The 18,505-nt window shown below is 37.0% G+C and overlaps 1 protein-coding gene across 3 annotated transcripts in view; it reads left to right on the forward strand.

Moving 5' to 3' along the window:
* The window catches only part of LOC106063106 (glutamate receptor ionotropic, NMDA 2B-like), a 123,028-nt gene that overhangs the window by 45,214 nt on the left and 59,309 nt on the right, over positions 1-18,505 (forward strand). For all 3 annotated transcript variants that reach the window (XM_056019549.1, XM_056019552.1, XM_056019550.1), the window contains exon 4: positions 7,206-7,376. In XM_056019549.1, the coding sequence (XP_055875524.1) occupies positions 7,206-7,376 (171 nt within the window). The remainder of the gene's footprint in view (positions 1-7,205; positions 7,377-18,505) is intronic.

The following is an 18,505-nucleotide window of genomic DNA, read 5'->3' on the forward strand; positions in this document are numbered from 1 at the left end:
TAAAACAATTACGTAAATGTAAGGGAGGCAATGTTACAATATGCTAACAAAGATGGACAATTTTTGTGTATTTTCAGTATCACTAAGTCAAATATATTTTTAAAATGTACAGGAAATGTTTACAACAAATACAAATAATAGTTAAAGACGTTTTTTCTGGTCAACTAGCTGCTAAAATTAAAAGAAAACATTTCTGTTTGTTTATAAAGGCTAATAATGCACTTTGTATGTAAATATCACGCACATTTTTTTAAATGGACTTTTTATGCAGCGATTTTCGTGCAGTAGCGTAACGTCGCAACATGATCAGGTGCTAAACCAATTCCTTAAACTTTTTTTAAAAATCAGATTTTATTTATTTTTTGTTTAGTGCCCCCATCCGAATAAAAGAAGCTTATTTTTGTGCGTTTTGTCTGTTGGTCGGTCTGTCCGTCACGATTAGATTTAAAAAACTAGAACTCTAAAAGCTATTGAAAATCTGATTTACCCTTTAATGTTCCTCCCATAACATCTCAATAGTTTTAAGTATCTAAAATTGATTGTTCCGGATTTTTTTGTGCAAAACTAATCAACGCCAACAAATGTTTGTTTGCTCTTCTAACTTATATTACATTCAATTTCCATGCTTAAACGTTGCAAAAACACATTATCAATAATATGTTGTTCCGTTTTTTATGTAAATAGCATATTAATGCTAAATCAAAATCTCTATACTGACTTATATTTCATTAAGTGTAAAAATGTTCCGGATATTGTTTTATAAAACATGAATTATGCCTAATGATTGTTTGAAATCGCATAAGGCTTTTAAAAAAAGCAATTTACTAGAATTGATTACTGAAAATTACTTTTTAGACATTTAATTTTCTTGTAAAACATAACATAGAAGTTTTGTAATCGATAAAGAAAGTTCCGGATTTTGTTTCTTACAAATCGTCGCCAGAAATTTCCGAATTTATTTAAAAATCTACTAACGCCAAATAATTGTTTGAACTCCCTCTTCTAATTAATAAACAAATAATCTTCTCATTTACGAAATAATGTTTTTACGGATTTTTATGAAAAATATTTTAACTCACTACTCTGTTACAGTACATTTAACTTTCTACCTAAAACATTAAAAAATCTAATTATCGTTAATATTATGTTCCGATTTTTAAGGAAAACAGAATCCAAACACCAAAGTAAGGTATGAAAATCTCTCCACGTGGCTGTAGTACATCTAATTTTTATACGAGACCATCCAAAAAATTTAATTAACGGTATAACATTTATCTGAAATTCTCTTTTTCTTTTACTATTTATACAAACATCCGGAACAATCTATTATATAACTTTTTCAATTGTGTTCATACCTAAAAATTATTGCGATGTTTTGAAACGTAAAATAAAGGTTAATCAATTTTTAATAACTTTTAGTTGTTTTTTTTTATATCAAGATAACGGACAGACCGACTGACAGACAAAACGCAAAAACAATTTCTAAACTTAAAGTGTAAAAAAAAAGTGTAGATTTTCATTTCCAAAGGTTTTGATCAATATTGTAATGTTTTAATATACTAAAACTAATCTACTATTTTTTTATTAAATTTAAATTTAAATTTACGGCAAATGAATCTTTGAAACATTATTACTTTTGACCATCGGATGGCTGCCTGGTCGTGCGGTTTGCGCACTGTCTGTCGTTCAGATTTATGGATGGCCCAGGGTTCAAACCCTGCCCGCTCCCATCCCCCGTCGTCCTGCGGGAGGTTTGGACTAGGAAGTAATTATCTTCAACTCTGAAGGAACATCCGAAACGTGTAAAACATTTTACATCAAAATTAAATCACCTCTTGAATATTATTTGCGAATATGCAGATCCGACAGGGATCCGACTTCGACGGGGGCCGCCTCTGAGTTTGTGTAACACAAACTCTCTTTGTAATCTTGTTTAATTTTGTATTTTAGTTAAGAAATTACATAATAAAAAAAAAGGAACTAATATAATTTATATATGCTACAAATTAAATATTCTTATATCGAGTCGCACCACCCCCTATTCTTTAATGCCAAATGCAACCATAAGCAGAAATTATAAAAAGGAGCGAGGATTAACCGTTTTCACTCTACCGCTCCTCCCCTTTCCAGACGAAAACATGATGTTTATGTAATTTCAAATGAATTTATCGTAATTTTTAAAAGAAAGACTTTGCTTGGGAAAATTTAGAATTCAGACGAAAATTTTCAGTATAAGAGTAACGATTGAGATGAGTTCTGAACCCAAATATTCTTTTCCTAGTCGCTTTTTTCTAACCTTTACTCAATCTGCTATTTTTCTAGTTAAATAAATTTCGGACTATAGCTCATAATTTATGCTTCAATCCTAAAAATGCTAACAAATTTAGAGTAGAATCTAATTGGTCCACTTAACTTCTCCTCCCACTTCCGAAATGTTTAGTTAGAGCTTTGAATTTTAGTTCTGTTACTAAACAAAGTTACAAAAATGCCTATTGAACAAAATGTATCACTTACAAATGAGCTTTTTTTAAAAAAATCCTATTTTTCTTTTTTTTTTCGGCGGCGATCTTCAAGTCCTTAATCTAAATATGAGGCTATCTTCAAATCGTTGTATTTGCAATGTAGTAAGGGCCTTTCTAATTCATATTAGAATATTTATTTTAAGTAAAACATGATTGAAAAGGTCATTTTCTAATAGGATGAATAATGAACTGTAGAAGTCAAGAGAATGCCTTTCTCCAGTAAAGAATGCAAGAAAACGCTTTTAGCGTCGGGGCTTCGTCTCGAAACTCACTGATGAATAATGAGCTATAAATGTCAAGAAAATGCGTTTCTGCAGGGAAGAATGTAAGAAAACGATTTTGGCGTCGGGGTTTCGCTCCGAACCCCACTGAGGAGGCTTACAGTGCTCCCACAGACCCCCAAGTTATCAATAAAAAAGGGCTCAACATGACTGTTCTTTTTCTTCGCAGAAAGTTGAGAAAATTATTTTATTTATTTATATAGATATATGCTGTACTCACGTTTATGCATAGGGTTAGGGTTTACTAGGCGTTAGGGTTAGGGTTTGGAAAAAAATCGCCCCCCCCCCCCACTCCAAAGTTCTAAATCCGCTAGTGAGCAGAGTAGACTAAGCACCACAGCCTAAGAAGGACCACAGCCTAAGAAGCACCACAGCCTAAGAAGCACCACAGCCTAAGAACACATAAGAGTGCTAAAGGTCTCTATTCGTACACAACTCACACTACACAAAAGAATAGGGTCTGCATCACAAGAAGAGACCGCAACCTACTTCAGATACTTTCTGATGAATTAGAATTACTTTCTATAGCTCTAAAATATTATTATAATAAATACTCAACTTCCTCGAGCCGTTCCTTCCGCAATGCAAATTAGGTAAGAAAGTCAGTATCAAACCCAAATCAAACTTTTTTTTTAATATAAAAGATTCTATTAGAGAATTTCATTTAGGCCAATCCATAAAGAACAAGCTTGTTGGTGTAACAGGTATACAGCATCTGGAAATAGACTATGAAGTTTTAAAATCACACAAACATTTTTGTCAAACTATTTAGACCTATAGATTCAAGTTGAAAATCGAATGTGTAAACATCTAACAGATTACTGTGGATAGCCTTTAGTTTGAACATCTCCAAGAAAGAAAAGAAAAATCGAAAATGTACACAATTAATGTGCACGTCAAAGCTTCCCTATAATCGTGTCATTAGGTTAAGTTGATCCGGAAATTGAACATTTTCCAGCTGAAAAGAAAGCACTTTGTAACGTAGAATGACGACACTCCTGTGCTCCACTTCAGCCAGCTGGTCTATTCATCTATCTATTTTATCATCATCATCATCATCACCATCATCATCATGAAACTCCAGTTGAACGAGGGTTGGAGAGGTTCAAATCCTCTCTAGCAAAAGCCCTGGACAGAAACCCTGCTGTTTTGCGCAGTGCACGTATCTGGTTAATGTCAATATTTACAACAACTAAAAGTTTAATAAAAATAATGTTTGTTTTAAATTTTTCAAAACACTCTAGACTTAATGATCTAGTTTCTTTGATGTCCTTGTTACAACGAATTGGTGGCACCACTCCGGTGAGAAGCAGACGGCCTGACATTACTGTGTTTACCTTTCATTATTAAAAAAAAATATTATTACACATTCAGTCGTTGTTGTCGTTTCATTTAGACCAATGAAAGATTTGATAACAAATATAAATGTTTAATTTAGACCAATGAAAGATTTGATAACAAATATAAATGTGAAAGACTCATTTAGGACATACGATCGGTGATAAAATAGATCTAATTCTTTCGAAACTTAAAGTTGGGTTATTTCATAAAATATCTGTCAATAAAATATGTGTACATATATTTAAAAGCAATTTTTAAAAGCAATTTTTTAAAGCGATTTCTCACATTGACAGACATTCGAGTATTTTTTTTTTTGGTCCAACACATTTGTAGATTTTATTTAACAAGATTTTATTCAAAGAGTTTTTTGTTTTTAAATGTCATTCCTGTCTACTTCAGGAATGTTATTTCCTGCTGAAATGGCTCTTAAAAGGGAGAGTACTTTTGTAATTTTCATTTAGCCCTGAAGTATCGAATTACAAATGGGGACTGTGCTATATGTTTTTATTTTTCCTCTGAGGTTTTATTCGATTATTTTTGCTATAGCTCAAACTTTAGGTTTTATGCATTTTTTTTACTAATTTATTCTATTCATCTAGATAAATAGATAATTTTTAAAAAAAAACACCCCCCCCCATCCCAAAATAAATAGCAACTATATTTAGAACAATTAAACTCCGTGTAATTGGGTGAATCTAGTTACTCCCCACCGCTATCAACATACAAACATTCTATACATCGCCATAGAAAACCGACCGAAAAAAAAAAAAAGAAAAAAAAAAAAAAAAAAATAGAAAACCGACCTTATTCTAACACAGGGTCGGCTACCTTTTGAGTCGGAAGAGCCAAAAATTACAATTTACTAAATTTCAAAGTTTTTAAAGAGCCACAAAATTTTTCTTGCCAACTATAAATAGTACTCGCATAAATAAAGTTCTTTGATGAATTAAAACGAATTTATTTATTCACAAGAGAAAAAAATCTACTTATTTCTATATGACTAGTATTTGTTCACACTAAATTAGACAATATATGTATGGGATTATTACATAATTACTTATTAAGAGTGTAAATAAATTAAAAGAATTAAACATTTACATACAACCCTAACTTGTACTTCAATAGCAAAACAATTGAGCAAACAAATTTAATGGGAGCGATTGCTTTGGTTGTAGAAAGGTTGGATTACATTTGTCTCAACACTTGTTGTTTTTAGTTTCAAACACGACTGTAGATTTTTAATTGTTAGTTGGCTATTCTTGCAAGAGAACGCTTGCTCGCATGAATATGTCGATCCGAATATAGTTAGTACTCCAAATGCCAACCCTTTCACTTCACTGTAGTAATCTGGAAGACAATTCCATGCGTCGAAAATAAGTGCCTCATCTCGCGGCAATTCTTTGAAAGCTGTCCACTTTTGTTGCGTTACGTACATACATTTCTGGACCTCCAACTCTTCCAACTTGCTTTTCAAATCTGTAAATTATTTACTCCAGAAAGCTTTACTTTTTAAAGTCCAGTATCAATTCCAAATGGCTCAATATGGATTTCGTTACTATTTGTGTTGAGTATATTTACTATGAATGCTAGAATGGTTTTGATGGTTTTGAAATGCTCAAATCTCTCAGCGAATTCATCTGTAATTTTTTTTAAATAACTGTGATAAATTTATTTCTGTCAACAGTTGCACTGGTTTTATCGCGATATTGCTTTAGAAAGTGAAAATGAAGTCATTTACCGCTCTGAATAAGTAAAGTTCCCCTTTCAGACCTTGCGATCTATAGGGCAGATGATGTAAAGGTCATCTCTTTCTGTGGCCCATGGTTAACGAGGGTGTCAGCACAACGACCAACCACATTTACTTTCCCCAACTAATGTCAGGTAATTATTTTTAAAGCTGGGTGGATTTAGAAGCGCTAAAAATATCCAGAGATTAAAAATCCCAGTCTTCATCACGATTCTAACTCGGGACTCCGGTTCGGAAGCAAAGCTCTTTTCTGCTCAGCCACCGCTCTTATCTTCTACCAAAACATCGGCTGGGTTTTCATTTTCTTGTAGTTTTAGATTGATCTCATTTACTTTTCCTGATATATTCATCATAAAGTAACATTTTAGCAACCATTTGTCGTTCTCTAATTCAGGGTTAATAATACCATCCTCATTTAGGAATGTATTTATTTCATTCAAGCACAAAGCTGAAAGTTTCAACACCATACATGTAGATAGCCATCGCACTTTATTGGGAAGAAGAAGGTCGGAATACTGAGTCTCCATTTCGTTTAAGAATTCTTTAAACTGACGATGGTAGAGTGCTATCGACCAGCACTTCTTGAAATACGTGGAGACTCGCAGATTCTCTTTTATTTTTTCCTGTCATACTTCTGGCTCCAACAGGTGCTATTAAAACGAGTTTATTAAATCGGTCTTATTGTCTTTAAGGCATATTTGCAAGGCATTCGCTAAATCTTCTTCTCTAGTTTGTCACGAGAGCGCTAGCAATCCTTGGAAAAACATATACCTGACAGAAAGCCAACTTGTGCCGTGTCTTTTATGTCGCAGAAGAAAGTTGAGTTCTTCCACCTGCAAATATGTTAGATTTGAAGACATGAGGAGGGGTGTGCGGTGAAAGAGCACAAGTGGCTGAACAAGTGGCTGAACAAGTGGCTGAGAGATTGAATCGGTGTCTAATTTTAGTAAATCGATTCAATTTTTTTTCGACAAAACAAATAATATCTGAGTATGGAACTAAAGAGCCGCGGCTTAGCATCGAAAGAGCCGCATGTGGCTCGCTAGCCGCAGGTTGCCGACCCCTGTCCTAACATAATAAGTGGATGAATACTGAATCTCTAAAGCCGAAAGAAACATGTGTTCACTTTTTAAAATAGATCCTAAATGTTGACCCTGTCAATGACATTTTGTGTGTTTCTTTTTAAGATGAATAATAGGAGACTTATTTGTTCTCGAAATATATATAAATAAATAAAGATCATTTCCTACTAATATCTTGTGAATATGTGAATGTATATGGGAATGTATCAACTTTAAACAAAAATATCCCCAGGCTTTCTGCAACGACATCCTTGTGTCTAATACCACGGCCGTGTTTCATCTGGTCAACCCCTTCTACCACTCCAGGAGCTGGTCCAGTGCACAGTACGTGTCTAATCTGCTATCCACTCTTGACATGCCTGTCATCAGCTGGGGACCCGAGTATATTGGAACCACTGATAAGGTATGATCCATTAACAAGGTGTATCCGCGGGGGTCATTCAGTTAGTCAATTAGTGATGTTGATAAGCAAGGTCAATGGTGAATAAGGAGAGTCAATCATGGAGCTCACTCAGCAGGATCAATATGTGGTTGATCAGAAGGGTCATTCAGTGTGGTCAATCAGCAAGGTCAATGAGAAGGGTCAGTCATCTAGATCAATCAGCAGGGTCAATCAGTGTGGCCCATTAGCTGGAACAATCATTATGGTCTAGTAACATAGTCAATCAGCTAGGTCAGTAAGAAGGGTCAGTCATCTAGATCAATCAGCAGGTTCAATCAGTGTGGCCCATTAGCTGAAACAATCATTATGGTCTAGTAACATAGTCAATCAGTTAGGTCAGTAAGAAGGGTCAGTCATCTAGATCAATCAGCAGGGTCAATCAGTGTGGCCCATTAGCTGGAACAATCATTATGGTCTAGTAACATAGTCAATCAGCTAGGTCAGTAAGAAGGGTCAGTAAAAGTCTGAATTAACAAAGTAAACGGACAGGCGTTAAATAAAAGGATGTCCGCTTAAGCTAATTAGACATGGACCCTAATTCTTTCTCTCTCTCTCTCTCTCTCTCTCTCTCTCTCTCTCTCTGTCTCTCTCTCTCTCTCTCTCATTCATTTTCCTTTACTCATACATCCATTCAGTTGTAAGTAACCACACCAAAGTGCTGTACTCATCCATTCAGTTGTAAGTAACCACACCAAAGTGCTGTACTCATCCATTCAGTTGTAAGTAACCACACCAAAGTGCTGTACTCATCCATTCAGTTGTAAGCAACCACACCAAAAGTGCTTTACTCATCCATTCAGTTGTAAGTAACCACACCAAAGTGCTGTACTCATCCATTCAGTTGTAAGTAACCACACCAAAGTGCTGTACTCATCCATTCAGTTGTAAGCAACCACACCAAAAGTGCTGTACTCATCCATTCAGTTGTAAGTCACCAAACCAAAGTGCTGTACTCATCCATTCAGTTGTAAGTCACCAAACCAAAGTGCTGTACTCATCCATTCAGTTGTAAGCAATCACACCAAAGTGCTGTACTCATCCATTCAGTTGTAAGCAACCACACCAAAGTGCTGTACTCATCCATTCAGTTGTAAGTCACCACACCAAAGTGCTGTACTCATCCATTCAGTTGTAAGCAATCACACCAAAGTGCTGTACTCATCCATTCAGTTGTAAGCAACCACACCAAAGTGCTGTACTCATCCATTCAGTTGTAAGTACCACACCAAAGTGCTGTACTCATCCATTCAGTTGTAAGCAACCACACCTAAAGTGCCGTACTCATCCATTCAGTTGTAAGTAACCACTCCAAAGTGCTGTACTCATCCATTCAGTTGTAAGCAATCACACCAAAGTGCTGTACTCATCCAGTCAGTTGTAAGTAACCACACCAAAGTGCTGTACTCATCCATTCAGTTGTAAGCAACCACACCAAAGTGCTGTACTCATCCATTCAGTTGTAAGCAACCACACCAAAGTGCTGTACTCATCCATTCAGTTGTAAGCAACCACATAAAAGTGCTGTACTCATCCATTCAGTTGTAAGCAACCACACCAAAGTGCTGTACTCATCCATTCAGTTGTAAGTCACCACACCAAAGTGCTGTACTCATCCATTCATTTGTAAGCAACCACACCAAAAGTGCTGTATGTCAGGGTTATGTTAAGGCCTTAGCTCGTTTGCCCGGGCCCCTGACATTCAACCAGGCACCTTCGTGCTTACAATAAATAAATGACTCACTGGTAACAATGTAAATATTTAATGATATAAATATAAGTATGATGACAAACTAATGGAGTAATGACATTGAATTTGGAACATTTTAAAATACTGTGAATTTATTAATTAAATAATAATTATACCCCTTGCTGTCCCAGAACGTACACATTAATGTTCGAAACCACAACACAACACACTGCTGTCTTTAGTCACCAGCGTAGACTTCCAATCCCAAACTAACTCCCTGTAAAGACAAAGTAAAGACAAACTAAAAAGGTCTAGTAGACTATCACTATGGCATCGAAACAACTGCGAAACGCAGTTATGCCTTAGATACTCACCCTAAACAGGGGAACACAGAAGAATCTCAACAAACGTTACACCAGCAGAACAAAAACACTCCATCAACTTACAAGCAAGGCAACAAAAAGAAAGTGCGTTCACAAATAGTGCACTTAATACACATTGGTGCTAGAATGCCATGATCTACGCACCGACATTCCCCCTCTCCCCCCAAACTGGTTCTTACAAAGTATGGACCAGTTTCCGTACCTCAAACTGAAAGAAAAGTAAGAAGATATCATTGCAGCTACAAGGTAAGCACATCCAGCTAGGGAACATTCATCCGCATTAACATCACTCTTCCAAACATAACAACTTAGAAGAAAAATTACCAATTATACTTTTTACCAAAGTATCCACATTACACTATGAACCATTCACAAAATCACATCTACCAACCGATCAAATTTAAAATGCATAATCAACAAATTAATGTCAATAATACTAAATGCAACATAATTTCATCTAACATAAAGTGCAAACATTTTCAAACAATAATGTATACATTGGAACATTAAAATGCATAAGACATGTATATACCAAAAATACATAAATATGTAACTTATGTAGCTGCACATTGGAAAGTCTATCTTGAGCACGGATCAGCAAGCAGATTGTCCTTTCCTCAGACGTGAACAACATCAAAGGAATAATCTTGTAACACTAGTGTCCATCTTGTAATGCGAGCATTGGTACAGTTAGTGCTCCTAAAGTAACATAAAGCCTTGTGGTCAGTCTGGAGATTAAATTTTGTTCCCGGCCAATAATTGTCCCTTTTTCTATTGCATATACAATGGCCACTTCTTCAGGTTTAATGGTAAAATACTTCTGCTCCCGAGGCAACACTTTACGGCTCACATAATTTTATAGGATGCAACATACCATTCACACACTGGCTAAGAATGCCAGAGATCCCTTTGTCTGAGGCATCAGTCTGGAGATAAAACAGTAAAGAAGAATCAGGCAATCGAAGAATAGGATAGTTACACAGACAGGCCTGCACTCTCTTCAATGCCTCCGCACACTCACAGCTCCAGTCTACTCTCATGGATTTTAACCGACGTAAGAATGCCTTTAAAGGAAAAACTAAATCCACGTATCTACCAAGAAACTTTTACTCCCATAACTAACAGATATGGTTCCGATACTTTAAATAACAAAGTGTATACTCAACTTACTTTAAGTATATATAAAGATATAAGTGGAATGGAAAAAAATAGCTTCGTCTAGAATATTGACTACATCAACATCTAAATATACTAACACCATTCATCCATAGGTCTCGCTATTTAAACAACCCAATATGGATTTGCCAGAGTACCCTAGTTATCATCACGTTATCCCCGCGTGCTTATACGATGAGGAACAACCACAATATTCCTACCTCCAAATTTGGACTTGTCCAAATATTTAATTGCTCTCGCAACGTCTGCCAGATTCCTGAACCTAACATGACCTACACCCATTGACTTCCCATTCGCCATCAAAACCTCCACAAATCCCACCAAACCAACATCTCTAAACCTATCCTTTAACTTCTGCCAGTTAACATTATATGGTAAATTTCTAACTGTCACTGTGTAACGATCCGGAATCAGCTTATAGTCACGACGACTCTTGGACTCGCGACGGACCTCTAGTCATCTATCACTTGGCCTCTGCTCATGTGCTCTGACCACAGTATTACAATCGTCTTCCCTATCAGTTGAATTAATCGGGTAAGTCTTTGGAACCCTTTCACCACAACTGAAGCAAGCGATCTCCATCCTTTTGCCCCCAGGACTCCGATTCATCACAGGCTCACTACACGCTGCCGCAACATACACTTTGTCTTCCTTAGCAAGCGACACACCCGCACTAGCAACCTTAAAACCTTCAATAACATCAATCATATCATCAACGGTGCCTTTCTTACTTATTATCAGTTGCTTGTACACATCACCGGACACATTCTCAAGTATTCTATCTTTCACCAGCAACTCTTTCACTTCTTCCACAGTCTTGCCTACTTCAGCCATTTTCAACCAATTGTCCAACGCATTTCGCAGCTCTGTGACAAAACCCCTAAAATCGTTCTGTCGTGGTTTTACCCGGTGGAACCTCTTGCGGCAGGTTTCCGCGTTTATATCCGCATGTCGGAGTAATACGGTCCTCACTTCCTCATAATTTTCATTCAAAAACAGACTGTCACGCAGCATACAGTTTCTTAGAAAGGTAGTTAGTTTATAGGACAGGAGCAATGACCATTCCTTTCTATCAATCTTGCATCTTGTTGCGACGGCCTCAAAGTGTGTTAAATATGCCATCAGATCATCGTCTTCCTTCATTCCCTGGAAGCTCTTGTCAAGTTTATCTAAAACATTTCTAGGCCGCACCTCTGCCTGTGTTGCCGTCCCAGCCGCTGTTGCTGACTTTTCCTTCATTTTTTCTAGTTCCATCTCCTCTTTCCTCTTGAGTTCCTCCCTGGCATCTCTTTCTTTCCACCTTTCGTGTTCCTCACGCTTGGCCTTATCCTCACGTTCAAATCTGGCTTTCTCCTCTGCCTTCGCCTCTGCTCTCAATCTTTCCTCTCTCTCAAATCTAGCTTTTTCTCGTTCAAACTCCTCTTTCTTAGATTTTTCATAGTCTTCTTTCTGCTCAGCCACATACCTCTCTAACCTTTCACCTTCGTACCCCAGAGAACGACCATCACTTATAAACTGGGCAGTAATTGTCAACCTAGTTTCCATGGTAAATACAATGTACACTACTTGGCTGTATTATATTTAAATTATATACAATATGGGAACCAAAAAAATTCTACTAATTGTACAAGAGATCAACTAAAGCCTAGAGCCTGCGGTTAAATGGCAAAGAAAGAAACCTATCTGTGCAGTATCCCACGTCGGAGGAAAGTGCCTCACTCAGGCCACAGCGTCGAAATATAGTTGCCACAGGACAATCCACCACAATACTAGTAGCCTCAGACTTCAGTAGTTACCAACAGCCACTTTACACTCACGTTCGCTTGTTGTCGGGAGCGAGAAGACACTCGTTCGAAGGTGAAGCACAATATAGAAAACAAGAAAATACAAATGCGTTTCAATCTTGCAATACAATAGTTATATAGTATATAGTACAGTATAGTTATAGTGTTATATCACTTATATCACAAAGGATGTATTTATTTGCTACTTTCAATATACATCGTTGCCAATGGTACACAATTCAATATTAGTACAGTAGATTGTGATGCAATACTATGTAAACAATTATTAGATTGTAGACACTGCTGCTACATAATCAAGTAACTAAAACTTATATAATGATTAAAATTATAGTTCTGTGACTGGTGGTCACAGTCGGACTCGAGCCCCCAACTGTCAGGGTTATGTTAAGGCCTTAGCTCGTTTGCCCGGGCCCCTGACATTCAACCAGGCACCTTCGTGCTTACAATAAATAAATGACTCACTGGTAACAATGTAAATATTTAATGATATAAATATAAGTATGATGACAAACTAATGGAGTAATGACATTGAATTTGGAACATTTTAAAATACTGTGAATTTATTAATTAAATAATAATTATACCCCTTGCTGTCCCAGAACGTACACATTAATGTTCGAAACCACAACACAACACACTGCTGTCTTTAGTCACCAGCGTAGACTTCCAATCCCAAACTAACTCCCTGTAAAGACAAAGTAAAGACAAACTAAAAAGGTCTAGTAGACTATCACTATGGCATCGAAACAACTGCGAAACGCAGTTATGCCTTAGATACTCACCCTAAACAGGGGAACACAGAAGAATCTCAACAAACGTTACACCAGCAGAACAAAAACACTCCATCAACTTACAAGCAAGGCAACAAAAAGAAAGTGCGTTCACAAATAGTGCACTTAATACACATTGGTGCTAGAATGCCATGATCTACGCACCGACACTGTACTCATCCATTCAGTTGTAAGCAACCACACCAAAGTGCTGTACTCATCCATTCAGTTGTAAGCAACCACACTAAAGTGCTGTACTCATCCATTTAGTTGTAAGCAACCACACCTAAAGTGCTGTACTCATCCATTCAGTTGTAAACAACCACACCAAAGTGCTGTACTCATCCATTCAGTTGTAAGTCACCACACCAAAGTGCTGTACTCATCCATTCAGTTGTAAGTCACCACACCAAAGTGCTGTACTCATCCATTCAGTTGTAAGCAACCACACCAAAGTGCTGTACTCATCCATTCAGTTGTAAGCAACCACACCTAAAGTGCTGTACTCATCCATTCAGTTGTAAGCAACCACACCAAAGTGCTGTACTCATCCATTCAGTTGTAAGCAACCACACCAAAGTGCTGTACTCATCCATTCAGTTGTAAGTAACCACACCTAAAGTGCTGTACTCATCCATTCAGTTGTAAGTAACCACACCAAAGTGCTGTACTCATCCATTCAGTTGTAAGCAACCACACCTAAAGTGCTGTACTCAACCATTCAGTTGTAAGCAACCACACCAAAGTGCTGTACTCATCCATTCAGTTGTAAGCCACCACACCACACACAAAGTATAGTTCAACAACGTGAATAACTTTGTTAGCATCATTGTGCGTCTTTAAAACTTAGAATTTAGTCTTCTAAATTTTGAGGACAATTTAAGTGATAAGTTTATGAACTTGGTCGAATAGCAGAAGATCTGATTGGACAGCGAACGAAGAGAAGACACGCGAGGATTGTGGGTCCTATTGATGCCATGTGGTGAACATGAATATAATTGAGTCTAGTGTTTTCTCTGTTACTTTGTTTGTTTTTCAAAGTTTACACTTCTAGAAATAAGAAAAGTAAACTCAATTTAATAAATAAATTATATAAAGTAGACTAACTCGTTGGAAATGCCACTTTTAGCAATCATGACACAAATGGCATTTTTACATATGTATCTATAAGTTAAATGCAAATATTTACGTGAGGATATCAAGTAAAATAAAATGTATCCTCTTTAAGTCTTTTCAAATACAAACCTGTAGATGTCATATCAAATATATAGCTTTTGATGTCATTGAAATAGATGTCTTTTGATGTCATCTATTGATGGCATTGGAAATGCAAGTCATGTGATCTCGTGTCTTATGCGACTTTTGGGATCATTCCAAATGCGTAACACACAATGTTTGTTGATGTCATGGCGAACACATACTTCTAGATGTCATGTCGAATACGTACTTCTAGATGTCATGTCGAATACGTACTTCTAGATGTCATGTCGAACACATACTTCTAGATGTCATGTCGAACACATACTTCTAGATGTCATGGCGAACACATACTTCTAGATGTCATGTCGAATACGTACTTCTAGATGTCATGTCGAATACGTACTTCTAGATGTCATGTCGAATACGTACTTCTAGATCTCATGTCGAATACGTACTTCTAGATCTCATGTCGAATACGTACTTCTAGATGTCATGTCGAATACGTACTTCTACCCGATGTCATGTCGAATACGTACTTCTAGATGTCATGGCGAACACGTACTTCTAGATCTCATGTCGAACACGTACTTCTAGATGTCATGTCGAATACGTACTTCTAGATGTCATGGCGAACACGTACTTCTAGATGTCATGGCGAATACGTACTTCTAGATGTCATGGCGAACACGTACTTCTAGATCTCATGTCGAACACATACTTCTAGATGTCATGGCGAACACGTACTTCTAGATGTCATGTCGAATACGTACTTCTAGATGTCATGTCGAATACGTACTTCTAGATGTCATGGCGAATACGTACTTCTAGATCTCATGGCGAACACGTACTTCTAGATGTCATGGCGAACACGTACTTCTAGATGTCATGTCGAACACGTACTTCTAGATCTCATGTCGAACACGTACTTCTAGATGTCATGTCGAATACGTACTTCTAGATGTCATGGCGAACACGTACTTCTAGATCTCATGTCGAACACGTACTTCTAGATGTCATTGCGAACACGTACTTCTAGATGTCATGTCGAATACGTACTTGTAAATGTCATGTCGAATACGTACTTCTAGATCTCATGTCGAACACATACTTCTAGATGTCATGTCGAATACGTACTTGTAAATGTCATGTCGAATACGTACTTCTAGATGTCATGCCGAATACGTACTTCTAGATGTCATGTCGAATACGTACTTCTAGATGTCATGTCGAATACGTACTTCTAGATGTCATGTCCAATACGTACTTCTAAATGTCATGTCGAATACGTACTTCTAGATGTCATGTCGAATACTTACTTCTAAATGTCATGTCGAATATGTACTTCTAGGTGTCATGTCGAATACGTACTTCTAAATGTCATGTCGAATACGTACTTCTAGGTGTCATGTCGAATACGTACTTCTAGATGTCATGTCGAATACGTACTTCTAAATGTCATGTCGAACACATTCTTCTAGATGTCATGTCGAATACGTACTTCTAAATGTCATGTCGAACACATACTTCTAGATGTCATGTCGAATACGTACTTGTAAATGTCATGTCGAATACGTACTTCTAGATGTCATGTCAAATACGTACTTCTAGATGTCATGTCGAATACGTACTTCTAAATGTCATGTCGAATACGCAGCCAGTTATGTCACGTCTTAAACGTATCTTTAAATGTCCTTCGAATTAAATACTTAAATATGTCATGTCAATGGAGAATGGCATGATTTTTCTGAAATACGCAAAAGCGTGATGTCATGTCAAACACATATCTTGGAATGTGGTGTCAAATGATGTCATTTCAGATACATATCTCATTATGTCTTGTCAAATACAGAGCTCAACATGTCATCTCAAATATATATATATATATATATATATATATATATATATGTCATGTCAAATACATATTTCGCGACGATAGTCAAAACATGATGTCTTGTCACGTGTCATATGCATACCTCGTGATGTTATTTCAAATACAGACACTAGCGATCCAGAACTTTTAAGTGATTCGGCCGGGGGGGGGGGGCGATTTTTTCCAAACCCTTACCCTAACGCCCAGTTAATCGTCTCTACCCCCACCCTAGATCCGCCAGTGAATACAGACCTTTTAATGTAATGAGAAATACATATCTTGCAATGTCATGTTTGATACATATAACATGTTACATATATATACATATATGTTATATGCTATGTCAAATTCATGTCATCGTGACATGTCAAATAAACAAGTTATGATGTCATGACCTCCTTTTTTTTACTTCACTTATTCAAGCTTCTTTCAGAAATGTTATTGGAAGAATGCAAGTTATAATATTTTCTACTGTTTCTTTCTTTCTGTATGCGTTCGTTGCTGTTTCTAGATATTTTGGGAGTACAAAGACGTCTTTTTCTTTCTTTGTTTCCTCCCCCCCTATGGCTCTTTGTTTCTCTTTGTGCAGATTGCTTTTTTTAACCAGTAGAGTTCATATTTATGTCGCCATTCCCCTTTCTGTTTCTGCTACTCTATCAGAAAAAACAACAACATTGGCTCGATTTTGTTCAAAACAAATTTTAAGTTTTTTTGGGTTGTTAAAAAAAATAAATAGAAAAATAAATGTATTTTGTCGCCACCTGCGTCGATTTTCACTTTGTCTTGTCTTTTTTTTTTAAAGCTTTGTGTAAATATTTGATGTGAGTTGGCATCATGTAACTTGTTCATCTAGACTTGATGGCAACTTGAGCCGAGTCTCATATTAACAAAAGTGTGAGTTGATCAATTCAAACTATTTCGGGTAATTCAATGTGTGTGTGTGTGTGTATCTGTGCCTGTCTGTCTGTCTGGCTCATGGGCGTAGCATTTTTTTTCGAGGGGGGGGAGGGCTGGGGGGATTGATTTCTCCCTCCCCCCGCAAAAAAAAATATGCGTGTGTGTGTGTACGTACATGTGTGTGCATAATTAATCTTTATTACATTCTAACCCTTCATTCTTTCGGAAGACGTTTATTGTACCCTAAAATAGGTTCTTCCTGGAGTTAGCGGAAAAATTGTAGATCCCCCGCCCTTGCCAGCAAGGAGCATTGGGAGCTCCCCCAGCGGGGTTCGGGGCGGAGCCCCGCCTCAAAGCTCTATTTTACGGTATTGAAAGCAAACAAAAAGGCATATTCTGAGGTACCACAGTGCATTATCCTGCTATTAAAAGTTTTATTTCAAAAACCTTATGTACTAATCAAACTGATTTAGATTCTCCCGGGTCGTTCGGCGCATTGGGCGGCAAGCTGCTTCCACAAAAATCTGTCACTGGCAATGTCTGAAGCCTCTTACCACCTGCTCTGAGGACCTCCATGAAAATGTGGCGCCAATTTGTACTAGGATGTCCCTGTTTGCGCCTTCCTCCTAATGGCCTCCATGTCATCGTAAATCGTATTATGCGTAATTCATTTTATCGTAGAACATGTCCCACTAACCTCATGCGACGCTCTGGGGTCAACTCCCAGTTCGGCATAGGATTTCCTTGATTGAGACCCGATCTATATAACTGACTTCTAAAAATTTTTCTTAGCCATCTTTGTTGAGCCACATTTAGTCTTTTTCAATTTCGGCAGATGACTATTCGCTGTACTTTATTAATGGGGCCCAGCCACTATGCTCTTGGAATTAGATGACTGTAGTTTGTGTTAGATTTTATATCGAAAATGGAAGTTTAATCGTCAAATTCCTTTTTTTGGGGTTGTTAAACTAAAAAATTAGTGGATTTAAAAAAATTAAAAACCCCTTTAGCCACGCTCTCAGAATTTGTTGACTGTAGTTTACTTTAGAATAAAATTGAAGAGAGAGGTTTTCAACCTCAAAACTCTCCGTATGGGGGTATTGAAACTCAAAACCATCAGGAGAGGTTTTAAACTTAAAAAAAAAAAACTCTGGTGGAGGGGCTTTAAACTCCAACCCCCCCCCCCCACCCCCCTTGGTTTGGCTATGCTCATAGAACTTGTGAGTGTGTAATATGCTTTTTTTTATAATGAAGAGGTATTTCTTTTAGCTTCAAACCCGCTGAAAGGGTGTTTAAACTCAA

Source organism: Biomphalaria glabrata, chromosome 2, assembly GCF_947242115.1.
Source record: "Biomphalaria glabrata chromosome 2, xgBioGlab47.1, whole genome shotgun sequence".
Taxonomy (NCBI): domain Eukaryota; kingdom Metazoa; phylum Mollusca; class Gastropoda; family Planorbidae; genus Biomphalaria; species Biomphalaria glabrata.